This window comes from Vulpes vulpes, chromosome X (assembly GCF_048418805.1).
Source record: "Vulpes vulpes isolate BD-2025 chromosome X, VulVul3, whole genome shotgun sequence".
NCBI lineage: Eukaryota > Metazoa > Chordata > Mammalia > Carnivora > Canidae > Vulpes > Vulpes vulpes.
The window spans coordinates 97,589,156-97,611,783 of record NC_132796.1 but is presented as its reverse complement, the minus strand read 5'-3'; the positions used below and the strand labels follow the sequence as shown (position 1 = coordinate 97,611,783).

The 22,628-nt window shown below is 39.2% G+C and overlaps 1 protein-coding gene across 4 annotated transcripts in view; it reads right to left on the bottom strand.

Moving 5' to 3' along the window:
• Positions 1-18,220, bottom strand: part of OCRL (OCRL inositol polyphosphate-5-phosphatase) — a 53,393-nt gene extending 35,173 nt beyond the window's left edge. The window contains exons 1-4 of one of the 4 annotated variants that reach the window (XM_072744519.1): positions 17,936-18,187; positions 17,585-17,655; positions 11,642-11,721; positions 8,195-8,233 (exon numbers count right to left, since the gene is read on the bottom strand). In XM_072744519.1, the coding sequence (XP_072600620.1) occupies positions 8,195-8,233; positions 11,642-11,721; positions 17,585-17,655; positions 17,936-17,974 (229 nt within the window). In that variant the 5' untranslated portion in view covers positions 17,975-18,187. Of the gene's footprint in view, positions 1-8,194; positions 8,234-11,641; positions 11,722-17,584; positions 17,674-17,935 lie in introns of all 4 variants that reach the window. The other 3 variants (XM_072744518.1, XM_026018104.2, XM_026018105.2) reach the window with 3 other exon arrangements.
• Between the last annotated feature and the right edge of the window lie 4,408 nt (positions 18,221-22,628).

The window sequence follows — 22,628 nt, the reverse complement described above, 5'->3', positions numbered from 1 at the left end:
CCTATGTCTCTGCCTCTCTCTCTCTCTGTGACTATCATAAATAAATAAAAAATTAAAAAAAAATCAGTGTTCCTATGTTCTGATATCTTTCTCCAATGTCAATGTAGGGACTAAATTCTAACAAAAGGGCAATTCCCCAACCATCATCCTCCCATCTCCTAGCTGGATATTCCTACCATTTCAAATCCAGATCACATAGTAAGAGTATCTGAAGCATAAAGGGAATAAAGAAAACAAGATGGTTTGCTCCTAGGTACAGACTGTATGGAAGCGATTGAATTTACAAACTAATTAAAAAAGAAAAGAATGGTAGGATTGTTTTGAATTATTCTAAAAAGAAGCATCTATACCTCATTACCTCAAGTAAAAAATGCATGTCTTGGAAAAATGTACAAAAGCAATATAACGACCTATGATCAGGAGTGGTCTGGTTCAAGCACAGCCAATTGGAAAACAGTATAATTAGCAGCAAAGCGATCTAGGACTTTAGTTTGTTATGTATATAACATACTGTATCCCTTTTTCTGATGCCCTAGTTATGATTTGTATCAATCATCTGGATATGGTGATCCAGGAAACCTACATACTTGTTTACATTCTTTTTTTTTTTTTTTTACCGACTTAGTACCTATATTGCTTTCTCATGCCCCTGGAAACCATAAGCTCTTTGAGAGCAAGAGCAAGAGGCAGGCTGCACATACAGGTAATCCAACACAATACTTTTGATGATCTCCCAGGGTTGTCTGGGACTGAAGGGCTTCTCAGGACTTGGGACTTTCAAAGCTAAAACTGGAAAGTCCCAGGCAAACCAGGATGGTTGGTGACTTTACTGGTGACAATGCTGTCAGACTTCACAGACAGAAGGCATTTAATAGGCGACTGCTGAACCGGACTCCCTCACACTTGAAATGACAAAGAGATGAGAAAATGAAATGAAAATCCTAATTTCTTATGGTGGAAATCAACTTCTGAATCTCTCTTCTTCCTTTGCATTTCCTTATGTTTCTACCTTCACAGATTTAGTGATTAGAAAAGATAAAAAATAGAGAAAAATATGAAAAATATGGCACTCAGGTGGATCACAGATAAGAAAATTAGTGAGGGAGAAGAAAAAAACAAAGGGCATAAATAAAGGCTGTCAATTATCACAGCCTTGAAGATACAGGGAAAACCTCCTTCAGGGTACCAGTAGTCCTCCCTTTCTCAGATAACTTATATTAAAAAGAAAAGAAAAGATCAGTTTCTATCTGATAGAAACTTAAACAAGAACACATATTCTCTTTCTCCCACAATCCTTGAAAGATATATTTTAGCAAATATAAAAAATACACTGACTCGTTTAAAAGAAAATTCCAGAAATTGCTTACAAAATAACACTGGATGTTCTCTCACCATGCTGTGTGGGAAAGAGGACAAATTACTCCATGACCCAACCTTCTATTATTCTTCCTTCCAAAACCCCCTAGCCTCTTTGTGATCAGCAAACACTCCTATATCCTCAAACTTCTCTGAACATTCCCTGCATCTCTCAGTAATTGTCAACTATGAGTGTATTAGAATTATCAGAGGCATTTTTAGGAAATAGACATTTGGGTCCCACCCCAGCCCAATAAAGCAAAATCTCAGGGGATGAGGCCCAAGTACTGGTAATTTTTTAAAATACTCCGCAGGTGATTCTAATGTGCATCCAAACTGAAAATCAAAGAGCCACCTGTCAAGTGGCTGGTCCCTGAATGCTGTTTATGGTCTCTCACACCCGATGGAACTTAAGACTGGTGTCCTTATTTGTCCTAATGCCATCTCCAGACCATTCTCTTCTCCTCCCTCAGGACAAATCCTTTCTCCTTTTAGGTTCACCCATTGGGCTATACTGGCTTCTTCCCTTCCCTCCTTCCATGAGATCATGTACCATCTTCCCTAAAACTTCTGAATCCAGGATTCCATACCTGACTCATAAGACTTCCTCTCCACTCAAACTCTTGCCTTAAATCTGGGTCCCTTCCAAATTCGCCCAGAAAAGACAGTCAACATCTTAAACTTCTTCATCCAATGACCCTGCCCCACCATCTCAGCCACCAAGACCTTCGATCCCTACAGGGATTCCCTTAGTTATACCCTGAACCTTTTCATCACAGAAACACCATCACCTCATAAATCTCTAATCCAAATATCCCACTCTGACTTGTTACTTTCAGCTTATTTGCCCATATGGGAACCTCCAGCCCATTGATCCCTCTACTTTCTTAGTATCCATTTGCTCACTCCTGCTTTCACTTCCTATTTTGTCAAACAGATGTCATCATTAAACTCTGCTGCAAAAGCCCAGAAGTGCCTTATCACCCTACTATTCCTCCACAGTGCCTACCTGGTTAACTTTCAACCCTCAGAAATCCAGCTTACTCCAGAGGGAGTACACACACACACACACACACACCTATTATTATAAACTGATTATAAACCTCAATTGGGCCCTCTATGATAGAAAGTCATCTAAGTTTCTACAGTCAACTAGTCTCCCACTACTATCTGGAACAACCATTTCCCATCTCCTCATTTATCCTCAATTTTTGGATCCCTCTTCTCAAATCCTCTCATTCCAAGCGGATTGTTTCACTTCATGCTTCAGAGAAAATGGAAGCCATCACATGGAAACCTACCTGTATTTGTTCTCAATTTCTCCTTTCCCTTTTGATATAAGGAAGAGGAGTCCTTCTATCAAAGGCCACCACCTCTTTGACTTATAACCCCTCCGATTCTTTCAGGAATCTTAAACTCGTAATCATTCCCTAGACACCTCCCTTCAGTATCTTTAACCTCTCCTTTTCACAGACTCCTTCCCATTAGCATTAAATTAAATTGTGGTCTAAATCTTCCCTATTTTAGGGGTACCTAGGTGGCTGAGTCAGTTAAGTGGCTGCCTTCAACTTGGGTCATGATATCCCAGGGTCCTTGGATTGAGCCCAACAGCAGGCTCCCTGCTCAACAGGGGGTCTGTTTCTCCTTCTCCCTCTGCCCCTCCACCCACTTGTGTGTTCACTCGCTCTCTATCTCTCTCTCAAATAAAAAATAAATAATAATTCTTCCCTATTTAAAAACAAAAAAACCTTCCTAGATCCCATATTTCCTTCCAACTCCAGTCCATCTCTACATACCCCTCCACGGTAAAACTTTAAAAAAAAAAAAAAAAACAGTCACTACTTACTTCCCATTTCTCTCGTTAATCTATTCCAACATGACTTGGCTCCCACAACCCTTCTAAAATATCTTTGTTTTTTAAAAATTGTAAAAAGATTTTATTTATTTACCCATGAGAGACACAGAGAGGTGCAGAGAGAGAGGCAGAGACACAAGCAGAAGGAGAAGCAGGCTCCATGCAGGGAGCCCAACCTGAGACTCGAACCCAGGTCTCCAGGATCACGCCCTGGGCTGAAGGTGGCACTAAACCGCTGAGCCACCTGGGATGCCCTAAAATATCTTTGTTAAGGTCACCAATAACCTCCAAATTGCTAAATCCAATGGATCCTCTTCAGTCATCTTAGACCTATCAGCAGAAATCAATAGTTGACCACTTCTTGAAAGCTTCTATGATACTGTACTTGTTTAGTTTGCCTCTCTCTTTGATCACTAATTTTTTAATGCCCTTTGCAAAAGGTATCTTCTCCTCTAGCTAACCTTTAAAAAGCAGGGTTCCTTACAATTCAATCTAAAACCTTTTACTCACTTGGTATCAGCATTGTCCAATATGGTAACCAATAACCATATGTGCCTAATGAGTACTTGAAATGTGACTAGTGTGACTAAGGAAGTGAACTTCTAATTTTATTTCTAATTAACTTAAACAGGCACATGGAACTAGTACTACCATATCTGATGCCACAGCTCTATTTTCTTTTTTTAAAAATATTTTATTTATTTATTCATGAGAGACACAGAGAGAGGCTGAGACACAGGCAGAGGGAGAAGCAGGCTCCCTGCAGGGAGCCTGATGTGTGGCTGGATCCCCTGACACGGGATCCAAGATCATGCCCTGAGCCAAAGGCAGACACTCAACTGCTGAGCCACCCAGGGGCCCCAGCACAGCTCTATTTTCAATCACATCATTTTTCATGGTTTCAAATACCATCTATGCACTAGTGGTCCAGACTTTTCTTCTGAGTTTCAGATGCATACATTCAACTGCCAATTTATCATCTACACTCAAATGTCTCAAAGCAATCTCAAACTAAACATAGCCAAAACTGAATTCATGACTCCTTCAAAGGAAAACTCATTCTTCCTGCAATGTTCTTATTTTTGCAAATAGTATCATCATCCACATTCATGCCAGTAACCTAAGATTCACCTCTGACACTTCTCTTAAACTCACTCCCATGTCTAAACCAATCCATTGATTTAACCTACAAAAACACTTATCAAATCCATCCATTTCTCTCCATTTATACTGCCACCATACTCCTATTCTCTAGCTTAAACTTTTTAAAAAATATATTTATATTATAGAGAATGAGAGAGAGTGTGTGCACAAGCTGGGGGGAGGCAGAGGGAGAGATAGAGAATCTCCAGCAGACTCCCCACTGAGCCCACAGGCTATGCAGCCAGGTCCTGCGACCCTGAGATCACAACCTGAGCCAGAATCAAGGGTTAGACACCCAACTGACTGAGCCACCTCGATTCCCCCCTAGCTTAAACTTCTGACAGCCTCCTAACTGGCTTCCATGCAAATGATGACATCCTGGTATAAAATCCTTCATATTCTTCCCATTTTTTAAATGTAAAAATCGAGATTCCTTAACATGGCTTATAAGATCCCACTGGATCTGGCCTTAGCCTATCCTAACTTGATGCCTAAGCTTTGTTCCAACCACCCTGACCTTCTTTCATTTCAAAGAAAGTACCAACATATTTACCCAATTTGGGATCTTTATACATGTGGTTCCTTTTACCTGGCATAGTTTTCTCTCCCCCCATTTTTACCTCTCTCTTGCTTAGCCCCTCTGGTCTCAATTTAAATGTCACTTAAAGAGGCCTTTCCTGACCACCATCTTACAAACTGTATTTCTCTTTGATAGCATTTGCCAAAACTGCAATTATGTAAGAATCTATGCCTATCCGTTCAAAGCCTGTTTACTGAACTGATTCATGATGTAACATGACTACATTGCTTTCTGATATATGCCTAGAGCCTAGCACAGTGCCTAGTATATAAAAGGTATTTATATTTTATAGTATCAATTAATGGATTATAGACATCTAGTACCAAACAGCACAGAAGCAAGAACAAAAGCAGGAGCATCAATCTTATCTACGTTGTTCTCTACTGATTTTGCAGCACTTAGAACAGTCCCGGCAAACAAGGCACTCAACAAATCCTTGTTAAGTAATGAATAAATAATGAAGGATTTAATATTAGGAAATTAGTATAATATATTCTATCAACAGGTCAAATAAGGAATAATATAACCATCTCTATAAATAGTGTAAAGACATATAATAAAATTGAATATACATTTATGATTTTAAAAACCACACACACAAAAAAAACCACACAAACTAGAAATAAATGCAGTTTCTGAATATGGTTCTTAAAATACTCTACCAAATCAACAAGCAGGGATCCCTGGGTGGCGCAGTAGTTTAGCGCCTGCCTTTGGCCCAGGACGCGATCCTGGAGACCCGGGATTGAATCCCATGTCAGGCTCCCAGTGCATGGAGCCTGCTTCTCCCTCTGCCTATGTCTCTGCCTCTCTCTCTCTCTCTGTGTGACTATCATAAATAAATAAAAATTAAAAAAAATCAACAAGCAATCATGTCCTCAACAATGAAGCATCACCTGAGGCATTCTTACTGAAAATAGGAGCTAAACAAGGATTATCATCAGTATTTAATATTGGTCTTAAAATTCCCATTGGTATAATGAAACATGAAGCAAAATTAACAGTTATAAGTACTAGAAAGGGACAAAATTGTTATTTGTAGATGACTAGGGCTGACTATCAAAACCAAAAAAACAAACAGCACCCCCAAAATTTAAAAATATAATTCTATAAAGTGGCTGGATAAAAGATAAATATCTAAAACTCAAGGACTATGAGTAAGTTAGTAGACCATGTTCCTTGATAGTGTCTTAATTTTATAAAGGTCTTAATTTGGCACATACCTATGGTGAAATATTAGTCATTTAAAATTATGTTTTTAGGGATGCCTGGGTGGCTCAGCAGTTAAGCACATCTGCCTTAGGCTCAGGGTGTGATCCTGGAGTCCCAGGATCGAGTCCCACATTGGGCTCCCTGCATGGAGCCTACTTCTCCCTCTGCCTCTCTCTGTGTCTCTCATGAATAAATAAATAAAATCTCTTAAAAATCATGTTTTTAAATAATTTTAAATTACATGGAAAAAGGTCACAATATAATGTTAAATGAAAATATAGCACAAAAGTTACATATAAAGATTCCAAACATATAAAAATATAAATGAAAGACTGGAAGGAGATATGTAACAATGTTAACTACAGTAGTGGTCTCTGGATTACAGGAGCATAATTTTAATTTGATACTTCAAACTTTTCTCAATTTTCCAAATTGTATATAATGAAGATATATTTATTACATCAATAATCAGAAAAAATTTTTAATGTTTAATATCAAGATCCAGACAAAAGAAAACACATATTTACATTAAAATCAGGCCTGCCTAGCAAACCCAGGGCCTTCCTCCTGCAACACATCATGTGCTTTAAAGGTTTATGTATGAAAAAAAAAAAGGTTTATGTATGAAGCCCCAGGATACAGATAAAATCTGGTTTCACTGCAACCATTACTAAATGGGGAGAAATAACAAGGATTGTATTCAAGTGGCTACACAACTATTAACCTGCTATGATCCAATAACTCAAACTCTGGCCAATTTCTATATAGTAGAAACCAATAGAACTAGTGCCATAAATAGGTGTTTATAAGAGAAAAGGCACAGTTCAGTTTAACTTTTCGGCTCTGGATCAAATATCTATTTCTAGAGCAAGAACAGGACATTTTGGCATCTTATTTCGACAGCAATGTCAGTCACCACTGAACTGCTGGGGCTCAAATTCTGCTTTTTCAGTGCTGTTTCTGCCTTCTTTCTAAGCACAGTAAGACATAGAGAGCAAGTTATTTGCTCTCTTGGATACCTGCACAAGGCAGCAGCTGGGTTTATTTAGCTTTTCAGAATCAACCCTTAAGATTTCAAGAATCCATGAGCAAAGAAAAGAATAATAAGACCCAAACCAGAAAAATCCTACCTAAACTGTTAAATATAAATGAATAGTGGCAAGGATAGGGACTGTTTCTAAACAAAATTATGTATAACCCTTGGCCCCAAGCTAAGGGCTACACGCCACTCATCCAAGGACTCAATCAAGAGATAAGCAAGCAGTCTGATTTACATTCATGTGGTCACAAACTCTTTTCCATAGCAACTACCAAGTAGTCAAGGTAGCATTCAAGTGCCCATTTTCTCCTCCCTGTAATGCAGTACAATTAGATGATAAACAGAGAACAGCTTGCACAAAAAGTCAATAATGATTTGCTTCAAACAGATAAAAAATAAGAAAACTGAAACAGTGAGAAAGAAGACCATGTTCTGTCTGATAAAGGGATGCCTGAGGTGACAGAGTTAAATAAAAGACCAAAATTATTTTAAGGAAAAAAAAGTAGTCTAAGATAAGCAAGGCATCTCTAGTACAAGAGGGACTCTATAGCCTCCCAAAATGATATAATGAATAAAGGAAAACATTATGATTTAATATGCAAAAATAAAAAGTGAGTGAGAAAAATTTTTTTACAGGAGTTTTTAAAAAAACATAAAACCACTCATAAACCTTATGTGCTTTGAACATTTTCTGGCCCTTCCTATAATTTCAATTCCACAGCAATGATTTAACTAATGGCAAAAATACTGATGGCTCAAAGAAGTTCAGCTTTAGAGAAGCAGATCACATCTTCAACTTCTAAAGGTTCTTGCCAGCCACCTGATTTTTCTTATGTTTAGTCTAAATGTTTTGGGGGGACAAAGTTAATTTGTATGGCTGCCTTAAGAAAATGAAGAATACAGGATAAGATGGTAAAATAAAAACGTGCCAAAAGAGTTCTTAAATATAGTGGGTATTCAATTAAATATGTGTTGAGTGAAAATAAATTCCATTCAGAATAGTACTCACTGTTTGAAGCTATATCAATCAAAAGAGTTTCTTCTGCTTCTGAGGGAAAAGAAGAAAGACCAGGATCAGGGAAGAGAAAACCATTCATTACAACTAAAAGAAGTATATGCCTAAGTAAATAACTGCTTCTCTCAGTCTCCACTCCTAGGTCTTAGAAAACATTTAAAAAATCCTTTCCTTTTTTCTTTAGCATTCTTAAAAATGCATTTTGGAAGCACTGGCTTCTAAAGATTAGGAGCAATTCAACTAAAAGAAAACTAAACTGAACAAATAACCAAATGGAATACCTCAAAGCAAATCAAGGAATGACAATAGTAGGCAATATAAGAAGATGTTAATCCAAGTGAAGGTGAGTTTAATTCCCCTCAACTATAATATACTGATTTAATATAGTCTAGCTGTGTCATTTAGTTAACTCTTAAAAAAAAAAAGACTTTGGGATGCGTGGGTGGCTCAGCAGTTGAGCATCTGCCTTAAGCTCAGGGCATGATCCCAGGATCTGGGATCAAGTCCCACATTGGGCCCTCTGTAAGGAATCTGCTTCTCCCTCTGCCTATATCTCTGCTTCTCTCTCTGTGTGTCTCTCATGAATAAAAAAATAAATCTTTTAAGAAAAGATTTCATTTTTAAGTAATCTCTACACCCAACGTGAGGCTCGAATTATAATACTTAGGGACACCTGGGTGGCTCAGTGGTTGACTACCTGCCTTTGGCTCAGGGCGTGATCCTGGAGTCCTGGGATCAAGTCCCGCATCGGGCTCCCTGCATGGAGCCTGCTTCTCCCTCTGCCTGTGTCTATGCCTCTCTCTCTCTCTCTCTCTCTCTCTCTCTCTCTCTCTCTGTCTCTCATGAATAAATAAATAAAATCTTTTAAAAAAGGAATTATAACACCAATATCAAGAGTCACATGCTCTACCGACTAAGCCAGCCAAGTGCCCCTAGATAATTCTTATAGAAAGCCATGGGGCATCTGGGTGGCTCAGCTGGTTGAGCATCCAACTGTTGATTTCAGCTCAAGTCATGATTTCAGGGGCATGAGACAGAGCCCAGCCAGCATCCAGCTCCACACATAGGGCTCCCTCCCTTTCTGCCCCCTCCTTTAAAAATGAATAAATTTTTAAAAACCTAAAAAAATAAAAGCCAAGGGAAGTGACCCCAAAGGCCCAGAAGTGAATTACTTTCTTAACTCCAGATCTCGTCTCTGAAAACTACCCAGTGATCTCATTTCCTCTGCCTCTGCCCTGTTTAGGATCAGAGAATACCTAAACTTCTTGACCTTCAGGCTACAATTAATATGTGGGGTCGGGCCTATCACACCTAAAGCGGAAGCATAAAACAGGGCAAAGCACAGTCTCTGAGTTCAGAGTTCTCTTTTCTCCCAGCTGGCTCTCCTGGACTACCTTCCTTACCTCCAGTGTCTACATGCCACCCATCTCTTCCTCTCTGACTTCCCTGAATTTGGCCAACAGAACCTGTACGACCCTCCTGGCCAGATGAACTATGGGTACTGGCTCATTAGGATTAGCCTGGATCTACCAGATGGAGTAGTCTCAACCTTTTCTAGCTCCCTCACAAGCCTGGATAGTATATTTGGCCCCATTATTCAGTTACTACAGTAGCAACTGGCAAGGAGTTAAATTGTCTAGTATTTAAAAATAGCCTCAATATTCTCACTAGCATGATGAAGCAAGGGACAATAGTGCATCAATACATAAGTACTATAAGTTCCCTACTATTCTTCAGTAACTTTAATTCTTTAAAACCCAAGTATTTATAGACTTATCAAAATAGATGCACAGGTTGAGAAACAGAAAGGATATGAAAACTCAAGGAAGTAACCATTTCTTTTGTTATGGGGAACTACTATATGTACACACATTTTCTTAGATTACAATCTAACAATCTACTATCTATTTCTTATTAAAAAGAATACTAAGAGAAATAGGGTAAAGGAGACTGTAGAAATAGTACAAAAAGGTATAGTTAATAGTATACTAAAACCTAAGGTTGTGCTCTTTGGCTTTTCTCTTTCTTAAAGAGCTAGTATGTAATAAAGGGTGCTACCACCATGAAAAGTGAAATGACCACAGCAACTTACTATGGCATGCAGATGCCTCATTCAATATGCCCCTTTCACATAGGGGAAGCTAAATGGCTATAAACTCATTCTTCTATACAATGTGGATGCTATTCATTGCAAGTATTTTAAATTCTTAATATATATTGTATTAAAAAGTCATACCCATTTAGCATTTCTACTTACAGGAATAAATCTTAACGAGAGATGCACAAGAAGATTTATGTATAGAGATATTCATCACATTACTATTTAAACTAGCAAAAAAAAAAAACACCCAAATGTCAAACACAGAAATAAATATATTATGGACTATTCATAAAATGGCATAATATATGCCTATCAATAGCATGGAAAAGCAATCATAATATGAAGGCATGCAGAACACACAAAAAACTGCATATTGTATGAGTTCTACCCGCCCTAAAAGTTACATGTGTAGAAAAAGGAAAATGTTCAGTGTTTACCTCTGAAGGATGAGAATATACTTATTTTCTTTATACTTTTTCTGTTCTTTCCAAACCTTCTACAGATATATGTATTACTTTTATGATAAAAAAAGTTCAATGTAAAAAAAAAAGTTCAATGTAAATTAACAAAAAATCCACACAAGGTAAGATTCAAGTTTTTCAAGAAGCTACAGCTGATACAGAATGTTTCTTTCTGATGAAGCCAATGAACCCACTAGAAACATAATGCATTTGTTCTCCAATTATCAATTCCCTTTTAGAGCAATGTGAGATAACAGAAGCAATACCTCCCACACAAACCTCCCAAATTTTGAGTCTCATTGTAGCAGATGAAACAACAGATTTTCTGTTCTTTGTCCCCAAATTTGAGGGCAGGAAGCCAAGTATTTCCTCCTTGGAGTCTATTTTCTTATGATTCACCAATGTCAAGGTCTGAGAATCAGCACAATTGAGTGTAAGGTATTAAAATGTAGTAAAACTTGTTGCCAAATGTTTTAATTTCAAATTGTGTGGGGAGAAAATGCTGAATGTGTATGAATCCAAGTGACCTTGATACTTTACAATGAGCAGTGTGTTTTTTAAACCCAAGAATGTCATTTAAATCCACATAAAGGTCCATAAGCATAAAAGACAACCTACACAGATAACAGACTACATACATCTCTAACTCCCAGTCAGGGAAGTAGATGAGACTATATACATATTTCAATGCAACCCTTCAACACTCACAAAGCATTTACCATCTTCTCAATGGTAGCTTAGTATTGTAATCACTTTATGCAAAGGGTAATACATTTCATGTTATGTGCAGTGACAAATTTAAATATGTATGGTATTACATAATGTAATAATGACCAAGGAAAAACACTGTAAAACTAGCTAGGCAATTAAAGCTAGTACCTTGAACACATTTGAAGTTGCTATTTATAGGAATGACCTCTTGAACACGCTGTTCCTTCTCGTGCAACTGGATTATTAGCCTAGGAAACAGAAGAACGCATCAACGAATAGCTACTGAAAAACTCAAACATTTAGCAACAAAATATATTGCTGTGTTGTTACACATATCTAGTCCATATTCATTAGACTTACTGTATCTCATTCCCTGGATCTGAGCATCATGACAGCTAGAAATTACTCTAGATCTAAGAGGATATTAGTAATGATCAATATCTGGATACCCACATTGTCCTATGCCATATATAGCAGTCTATGCCCTAAACAGTTTATGATCTTAAAAGCAAGAATTACAGTGCATTCATCTTTAGAGTATGAATACCAGAGTGAAAAGTAGCTAAGTGTGAACTCCACGAGGGCAGACTACAGTTGTCTTTTCACCATAGTATTTCTAGCACCTAACACAGTGCCTGACACTTAGCACTCACTAAAGTTTGTTGAATAAATGAATTAGAAATTTCATAAATTAGCTTTCAGATTATATTCCCATGACTTTTTATCAAAAAATGATTCTATCTCTTCAAACAAGTATACAGGTTCATGGATAAGTAAGAAGAGGGATGCCTGGGTGGCTCAGTGGTTGAGCATCTGCCTTCAGCTCAGGTCGTGTTCCTAGGGTCCTGGGATCAAGTCCCACATTAGGTTCCCCGGAGGGACCCTGCTTCTCCTTTTGCCTCTCTCTCTCTCTGTGTGTCTCTCATGAATAAATAAAAACCAAGAGTGTCTATTCTTTAAAAAGAGAGAGAGAGAGAGAAGTAAGAAGAGGTGCCCAGCCAGCTGGATTAGTTACAATAACCCATGACCAACAAGGTAGCAGATATCATAACTAGTGCCTTTATATTCCTTGTGTTTTTACTCTGGTTTCCAACTTCATGCTGGTATTTCTAGGTAAACATGACTGAATTTGCCCTCCCCACACAGTATGAAATAAAAGACTTCTAAATTCCTATGTACTCCTGAAATAATTTTTTTAAAGATTTTATTTATTTTTTTTTTATTTTTATTTTTATTTTTTTTAAGATTTTATTTATTTATGAGAGACAGAGGGAGAAGAGAGAGGAGAGGGGAGGGGGGGAGGGGAGGGAGAGAGAGAGAGAGAGAGACATAGAGGGAGAAACAGGCTCCTCGCAGGGAGCCCCATGTGGGACTCAATTCCCGGACCTGGAATCACGCCAAGCCAAAAGGCAGATGCTCAACCACTGAGTCACCCAGGGATCCCATGATACATTAATTTTCATTTAGTACTTATCCTTAGTGGCCCAGATTCGAGATATGACCTACTGGTAAACAACCATTCTGAACATCTCCTAGCTCCCCCAAATCAAGCAGTCTTCAGGTGGTTCTTTTTGCCAGGAACACTCTTCTTTTCTCCCTGAGACCTAGCTCAAATATCACCTCCTCTTAGCAGCTTCTCCTAATTCCCCAAAGAGGAACCAGTACCATGATCCTCTTTGCCCCTTTAATACAGTATTTATACCCTCCATTGCAGTTATACTTATTTCCCTCACTGATTTGAGCTCCTTGAAAACAAAGACCCTATTATACTGTTTTGCCTCCTGCTAGTAGATTCTCGATAAATATTGGTTGAATAAATGAGCCAGTTTAAACTACAAAGAGATAAATTTCTTAACATAATTTGTTCAATCTGGCATTAAAGAATGTCACTGTTTGAAGGGTTTTATTTCTAGTTTGTTGTTTATGAAGGGTTTTATTTCTAGTTTGTTGTCTATAAACTTCCAGTTATAAAATAAATAAGTCATGGGTGATTAAAATAAATAAATAAGCACGGTGATTACTGTCAATAACACTGTATTGTATATTTGTTTTTTTTTTTTTGTTTTTGTTTTTTTTTTTTTAATTTTTATTTATTTATGATAGTCACACACACACACACACAGAGAGAGAGAGAGAGAGAGAGAGAGGCAGAGGGAGAAGCAGGCTCCATGCACCGGGAGCCCGACGTGGGATTCGATCCCGGGTCTCCAGGATCGCGCCCTGGGCCAAAGGCAGGCGCCAAACCGCTGCGCCACCCAGGGATCCCTGTATTGTATATTTGAAAGGTGCTAAGAGAATAGATTTTACAAATTCTTACAAGAAAAAATTTGTAACTGTGTGGTGATGGATGTTAACTAGATTTATTGTGATAATTTCACAATATATATATTTATGAACGAATTTTTATGAATTATTTAATAATTTTTCAGCTTTATGAATTTTAGCTTTATGAATTTTTCAAATGTGTTAACTTTAAAGGAGATATCATGGAGAAAGGAATTGCTTAGACAAACTAAGGGAAATACAAATATTAATGCTGTCCTTCTGCTCTGATTCTGCTTGTCTAATTTGCATGAGTTCATATTTTTAGGTGACTAGAAGAATATGGGGCAGGCTCCTTTTTTAAAGATTCATTTATTTATTTTAGAAAGGACATGTGCACATGAGTTGGAGGAGAGGCAGAGGGAGAGGAAGAGAGAGAATCTCAAGCAGATTCCCCCACTGAGGGCAGAGCTGGACATGGAGCTCAATCTCAGGACCCATGAAATCATGACCTGAGCTGAAATCAAGAGTTAGATGCTTAACCAACTGAACCACCCAGGAGCCCTTGGGCAGGTTCCTTTCAGCCCACAAAGTTTATGAGTTGAGCAAAAAGTTCTATAAACCCAGATGAATATCAGAAACTAGATAAAGACTGACAAGGCAAGAGTGAAGGAAGAAGAGCTTACTTTGGAGAAAAAGAACACAAACCAATATAAATCTCAAAGAAATGAAGATGCGAAATAAAGTATTGGACATTAGCAGTAAAACTTTGACAATTGTACTGTTAAAAGCCATCATGAGGGACGCCTAGGTGGCTCAGCAGTTGAGTGTCTGCCTTTGGCTCAGGGCCAAAGATCCTGGAGTCCTGGGATCAAGTCCCGCATCGAGCTTCCTGTGTGGAGCCTCCTTCTCCCTCTGCCTGTGTCTCTGCCTCTCTATCTCTTTCTCATGAATAAATAAATAAAGTCTTTAAAAAATAAAAGCCATCATGAAACAGACAACATGGATGGACCTTGAGGACATTATTCTTAGTGAAATGTGTCAGTGAAAGACAAATACCATATGATCTCACTTATATGTAGAATCTAAGAACAAAAACAAAATCCCTGAAATCACAGATACAAAGAACAGATCAGCGGTTGTTGGGGGGGGGGTATGTTAAATGGATGAAAGAGGTCAAAAGGTGCAAAATTCCAATTATAAAATAAATAAATCATGGGGATGTAATATACAGCATGGTGACAACGGTCAATAACACTGTATTGTATATTTGAAAGGTGCTAAGAGAGTAGATTTTTAAAATTCTTACCATAAGAAAAAAATTGTGTGGTAATGGATGTTAACTAGATTTATTGTGATCACTTTACAATATATATAAATATTAAATCATTATGTTGTACACCTGAAACTAATATAATGTCAATTATGCCTCAATTTAAAAATGCAACTTCCCCAAAATCCATCACAAAACAAAAATAAACTTGGAATTTAAGTCAATTCCCCAATTTCTGCTATGTGTTAGTCACCAAATAAATTGCAACAAGAATAGGGCTAAAAATAAGTATAAAAATTCTTCCTAAATATAATCATTACTTTCAGAACAGGAAGATGAAAAATAATAGGTATATGGCAAAAAAAAATAGAGTTAGAATTTGGTAGTTGTTAAACAGAAAAGAGTAACAAATTGTGAATGTGGACTCAGCATTATCCATAAGAAATACTTTACTTTGTTCAAGGAATGTTAAAGATGAAACAACAGGTGGCATCAAAACCCATTTTCCTTAGAAAAAAATGAATACTGTTTGACTCTCTATCTCAAAAAAAACCCCTAATTTTTAATTATAATTTTATTCCCTCAACCCAATTTCTCCAATGGTTGACAGCAGGAACTACAGAACCAAAGATTATAACAGGCTTCAATTTCTGGGATAAAAAGACCAAAAGTAAAAAAAGTTCTGAGAAGAACGCAAGTCAGGGAAGGTATCCATGAGACAAGAATCTGAGGATTATAGACGGTATGACAGTATTAGGTGTCCCCAACAAATGATTTCAAAAGAAACTTCTCAGTGTAATTCTGAAATTTTACATGGCTTCGAATCTCAGGTATGCTACTTCCTGTGAACAAGAGACTTAATCTCTCTGTGCATCAATTCCTATATCTAGAAAAGGGGGATGATGATGAGAATATTATAATTTCACAGAAACCCTCACATGAGAGTTAAATGAAGTAATTCATGGCAAGTGCTTAGAAGAGTACCTGGCAGATACCAAAGCCATTAAGTCTTAGTAGTTGCTATACCCTCGTGCCTTAGCAGAAATGGAACATAAGATTTTGATTTCTTTGTGAAGAGGACACAAATAAGAGAGCTACCACTCCAAGTTTAAAAGTTCTCCAAGTACAGGAGGCCAGATAGAACGAAGCATTTATCTCAAGGCCAGCTGCTCACTTCTGTAATAGCTAACTAGAGCTCTAAACCTATCAAATCAAGGAACCACATCCTAGGCTGCGGTCTTCTCAACCACAGAATTTTATTTAATCCTCCTCATTTTGTTTTTACAGAAGAGGAAACCAAAGTGCAAAAAATTTACTGATTTATCCAAAGGTCACATCTCTCCATCTCATTCTAGCCTTTGGAAGTAGCATTGGTATTCCACTTTTCAATTCACTTTTCTGTTGCATTTACTATTCCAGGGTTTGATGAAATCTGGGAAAAACAACATGAATTTACCACACTAACAACTGACAGAATAGGACCTAGGGAAGAGCTACTTCATAGGCCCAATTGGCGTTCAGTTAGAGTGGGATCAAGAGTCTCAGAAGAGGGCAGGCTAGGTTAGTTAGTTAGGAATTTCTTCTGTGTTAATTAGACAGCATAGACACACTCAGTCTGGATGATCTAAAAGCAGAGAGTGAGAACAATTGCTTTTAGGCCTAATCCAACGTTGGGAGAAGACAGGATTTAAATGATCAACGAATTTTAAACTCTGATGTTGAGAAACCAATCAACAACCAAGGCAGGTGGCTTGGACACACAGGAATAGGGTCTATGATATGTAATGGTCACCATGGATACTTTTAAGATAAGGCATTAGTGGAAAGGGAGTGAGATCAGCAGCTAAAGTGATAGCCTTTCAAAATAATCTTTTATTCAATCAGTCAACAATATTTACTGAGCTTCTGTATGCAAGGCAGAGTGGAAGATAACACACACTGATAAAGTGCCAAAGGTTGTTTATATTTCTACACATTTCATTACTTTTTCTATCAGTCAAGTCAGTAAGTGAGGCACTTACTGGCCTACACTAAACCATTACTGAATTAATGTAAATGCCTTCAAGCAAGTGTAATAAGGGGGTGGGGAGACTGGAGGAACCAGTTGAATGGGGTTAAGGCACTTCTGTAAGGTTAACAACCAAGCGTTTCTATAATACTTTTACTTTTTGCAAACCACTTTTGCATTTATTATTCTTCCAGTTACAACTTCAAAGCCTATAAGGCAAAGGCAGTTAATGTTTTTATTTAACTGATGAGGACACCAAGGCCCAAAACTGACTTGCCCAAGGTTACACAACACATGTCAGTTGCAGAGACAGGAACTAAAAATCCAGGCTTCCTGCTTCAACGCCCGCCTGTTGAGTCCTTCCACTAAGCCACACTGCCAGGAGCGATCTGGCGACTTTGAAGTTGGGGACAAAACCCCAAGGCTACAGCACTCGCACTTCACACCTGTGCCTGAACCTGTTGCCCACACGGCTTCAGGGGGAGGAGGATGGGTGGCTTGTCGCGGTTTGGGGTTTGGGAGGTAATGGCAGGCTCCCCTCCTCCGTGGGAATCAGGTGGTTACTTACTCATATTGCCCGTTCCTTTGGGCTAGCGTCAGGGCGCAGGGCTCCCGGAGAGTACCCTTCATCTCCATACCCTCGATAGTATGCAGGCACTAGTCAAGGGTCTCCTCCAGATGCGCGGCCAGGGAGAAGTGGCGCGGTGCGGGGTAGAGGGAGGCTCCCACCCCTCTGCCTGCCCTCCCCACTGCCCAAGGCATCGCCTCCCGCGCGGGCCCCCTTCCCCCGCTCGGCTTGTCCTCTGGGCCCGCCCGCCCCCTAATCACTCCACCACGTCCTGCACTTCCCCCCGACCCCCACTCCACCACCACCACCCCACCTTGCTAGCTTCCCCTCCCCCTTCCCTTAGGCGGATACTGCAAGGGGCTGGGCTCCAACCGAGAGCGGCGGCTCCATCCCGGCGGACTCCGGGCTCAGTGGGGCTGCGGACTGCGGGCGGATCCGACGACTCTGCCTCCAGCGTCCTCACCCACCGTCCTCGGCTGCGCGTCGTTTGGGGGAACAGCTCCGCGCAGAGCAACGGGAGCCGGGAGCCGGGAGCGGAGCCGAGAGCCGAGAGCCTGACCCGAGAGAGAGCGGCGCCTCGCGCCCGCGCCGGTTTTCCAGGCCGCCGCAGATTTCGCCCCCTGCGGCCAACCTGCGGAACTGCAGGGAGAGACCCGACGGACCGGGGGCGTCTCTACCACGTCCAGGGAGGAGTGCGTTTTAAGTGCTACCCTGTGACACCAGAATTGTTCTGTGGGCTTCGAAGATTGCCAGAGAAACAAAACACAGCCATACCTATGAGAGAACTCAAATGTGTTGGGCCAATAGGACCCACATCATACGGTAAAAAAAAAAAAAAAATCCTTATTAAAGTTATAACCTACCGTACTGGTTATCCTACCTCTCAGATGTTTTCCCCTTCTTCTTCCTTCCACCAAGTAAATAGAAAAATCCCCAAAGCTCAGATCTTTGCTCTTCCTTTGTGCCCCCTCCAGATCCTCTCTAAGGAGACAACTACCAACTACACTTCCCAGGCCCAGCCCCCTTGCCTAACATATCCCACTGTGACCACAATCCTGGATGACAAAACTAACTCATCATTTACCACAGCCACTCACTCAGGCTTGAAACTTCGAAGCCATGTGCTTTCTTCCTTTCTCCTAATTTCTCTGTATCTAATTGATCAACAAACGTTATTAATATTTTCTTCAGAATTACTTCCAGATTCCCTGTTTTCTCTCCATTTGCACCCCCATCACTTTACTGGTAGCCCTTGTGATCTCTCCTTTGACCATTTTGCTCTGTTGATAATCATAAGAACATTCTTCTCATAGTAATGTTTCAACTGTGTTTTTTACTTGCACGAAAATCTACAGTGGACTAGAAAGCAAGACTTCTTTCAGAAGAAAATAGGAGAATATCTTTATGAGCTTGGAATAAGGAATAAGAATGACTACTTAAGACACCAGACAGCAGGAACAATAAAGGAATTGATAGATACATTTAACTACATTAAATTTCAAAATGCATGTACTTTAAGACAACATAAAAAACTTAAAAAACAAGCCATAGATTGAGAGAAGATATTTTTGATGCATTTAACTGACGAAGGATAACTTATGAGGTTCTACACTTCTAGCTGTCATCACCTTACAGAATTCTCTCCCACTACTCTCGGCAACTCACTCTGCTTAGTCACACTGCTCCTTGTTATTCCTAGAACTTTCTAGGCACACTCTTGCTTCAGGGCCTTTGCATTTGCTGTTTACCTGTATTCTCCCCACCTTTGGGTCTTTGCTCAAATGTCACTTTCTCAGTGAGGTCTCCCTAGACAACTTTATTTAAAATTGCAATTCAGGGCAGCCCAGGTGGCTCAACCGTTTAGCGACGCCTTCAGCCCAGGGCCTGATCCTGGAGACCCGGGATCGAGTCCCAGGTCGGGCTCCCTGCATGGAGCCTGCTTCTCCCTCTGCCTCTGTCTCTGCCTCTTTCTCTCTTTCTCTGTCTCTCATGAATAAATAAATAAAATCTTTTAAAAAATAAAATAAAATAAAAATAAAATTGCAATTAAAAAAATGCAATTCAACAATTTCCTTATCCACTTCCATAAAAACATGCCCCTTCATTCATCTTCCATGTTCATTTTTTCCCATAGGATCTATTACTCTCTATTGTTTTATTTATTTTACTTATTAATTTTGTCTATTCTTTACCTTCCCCCACTAGAATGTAAATTCCATGAGGGCAGAAATTGTGTCTGTTTTGTTCATAGCTGCATTCCCAACACCTACAACCATTCTTGCAACTAAGTATATTGATTTGTTAAATCCAATTTAATCAATATTAAAAATATTGATTGAATTAACAAATGAATTAGTGTCCAGAATATAAACCAGTGAGAAAAAGGAAGAAATCTAGTTTAAAAATTGACAAAATACATGAATATTTTGAATAAGCAGTTCACAGTCAAAGAAACCCAAATGACCAATAAAGACATGAAAGGATGGGGGCACCTGGCTGGCTCAATCTGAAGAGTATGTGACTCTTGATCTCAGGAGTCATGAGTTCAAGCCCTGTGAGCCTTACGGTGGGTGTAAAGATTACTTAAATAAATAAAAACTTGAAAAAAGACATGAGGGCAGCCCCGGTGGCACAGCAGTTTAGCACCGCCTGCAGCCCGGGGTGTGATCCTGGAGACCTGGGATCGAGTCCCACGTCGGGCTCCCTGCATGGAGCCTGCTTCTCCCTCTGCCTGTGTCTCTGCCTCTCTTTTGCTCTCTCTGAATGAATAAATAAATAAATAAATAAATAAATAAATAAATAAATAAATAAATCTTTAAAAAAAAAAGACATGAAAGGATGTTTCACTTCATTACTATTCAGAGAAACTGAAACTAAAAGGATGAGATAGTTGTGGTGATTTCACAACTATTGGTTTGGCAAAATTTTAAAATTCAGATAACACCAAGTGTTGTTGAGGATGTAGAACTGATGAAACTGATCTGCTGCTAAAAGGAGCATAAGCTGTTAGAACTGCTATGAAGAGAAATTTGACATTGCCTAATAAAGTTGAATATGTAATATGCTTCAACCCAGAAATTCCATTTCTAGGTATAGACCTGGGCAAAACTCTAAACTTTATGCACAAGAATACATGTAAAAGAATGTTCATTGCAGGGGCACCTGGGTGGCTCAGTAGGTTGGGCAAAGGCCCTTGGTTTCAGCTCAATTGTGATCTCAGGGTCAGGATCTCAGGGTTGTGGGATTGATCCCCACATCAGGCTCCACACTCAGTGCAGAGTCTACTTGGGATTCTTTCTCCTTCTGCCCCTCCCTGATCGCTCCCCTCAATTGTATACATGTACACACACACACACACATACTCTCTCTCTCTTTCTCTCTCTCTCTCTCTCAAATTTTAAAAAAAGAATGTTCATTATAGCACTACTTTCAAAAAAGGGAAGCAAATTAAATGTCCATCAGCAGGTGAATGAATAATAAATCACAGTATTCATGAAGTTAAATACTATTTGGAAACTAAAATGAATAATTTGAACTATGTATCAACAGAGTTAGATCTCAAAATATAATGTTGCGCAAAAAAAGGAGAACATGTGCAGTAGACTACTTATATAAAGTCTGAAAATATTATCTGTTGCTTACAGCTACATAGATATAATAGCAATAGTATATAAAACATGAAAGGGCACAATCATCACCAAATTCAAGGGAGAGAGTAGATGGAGACTAGGGAGGGGCAGACAGGATATATCAACTATATCTATAATATTTATTTCTTTAAACAATCTGAAAGTTGATGTTGCAAGATTTGATAGAACTGTGTGGTGGGTATATATATTGGTTATATTATTTTATGCAGCTGTCTGAATTTGAAATTGTAATTGATGAAAATGAAAAACAAAGAAGTAATATGTAGGGGAGAGTTAGCAGTGTCAACTGCTGCATGGAAAAATGAGGATGAAGAGTCTTTTTGGATGTGTCAAGGAAGTCACTGGAGACCACTAAGTAAGTGGTTTCAGTAAGTAGTGAGGATGGAAACAAGATGACAGGGAACTGAGAAGGGATTGTATTGTGAGGAAATTGAAACAAGATACCATGTACTGAAGAGGCTTGGAAATATAAAGGAGTGAAATACAATTTTAATTAAATTAATTAGAAGAGTCAAACAGAAATTCTTGACAAAACTTGAAGTCATTTAATATTTATTTATTTATTTATTTATTTATTTATTTATTGAAGACGGACACACAGAGAGAGAGGTGCAGAGACACAGGCAGAGGAAAAAGCAGGCTCCATGCCAGGAGCCTGATGTGGGAATCGGTCCCGGGACTCCGGGACTCCAGGACTCCAGGATCATGCCCTGGGAGAAAGGCAGGTGCCAAACCGCTGAGCCACCCAGGGATCCCCCTTGAAGCTATTTTAAAGCAAAGGGTCAGGGGCCAGAGAAGAGGGAGACGTTTAAGATACTAGAAGAGAGAAGCAGAAAAGTTACAGGAAAAATCCCCCAGGGGTGCCTGGGTGGCTCAGTCGGTGATGCATCTGCCTCTGGCTCAGGTCATGATCTCAGAGTACTGGGATCAAGCCCTTGTTCTCCCTCCCTCTCTCTCTTTCTCTCTCTCTCTCTCTCTGCCCAACCCCCTCTTGTGCTCCCTCTCCCTCAAATAAAGAAATAAAATCTTTAAAAAAGAAAAATCCCCTAATGATTGGGAAGGATGAGGATCCACAGATGGAGGAATCAACTTTAGGGAGGAGGAGAGAGATTTCTTCCTCAGCATCTAAAACAGTGCTTGGCTCATAGTGTGGTACTCAGATATTTGTTGTAAAGAATAAGAAGTTGTGAAGAAATGGAAATATATTGAAGTGAGAACACTAAAAACTGTGGTTTCTCACAAGGGAGATGATGATTTTCTCCAGAAAAAGCAATAAGTGGATATTACAATAGTAATTTAACAGTAATAATCTTGTGGTTAGGGACACCTGGGTGGCTCAGCGGTTGAGTGTCTGCCTTGGGCTCACGGCATGATGCCAGAGTCCCAGGATCGAA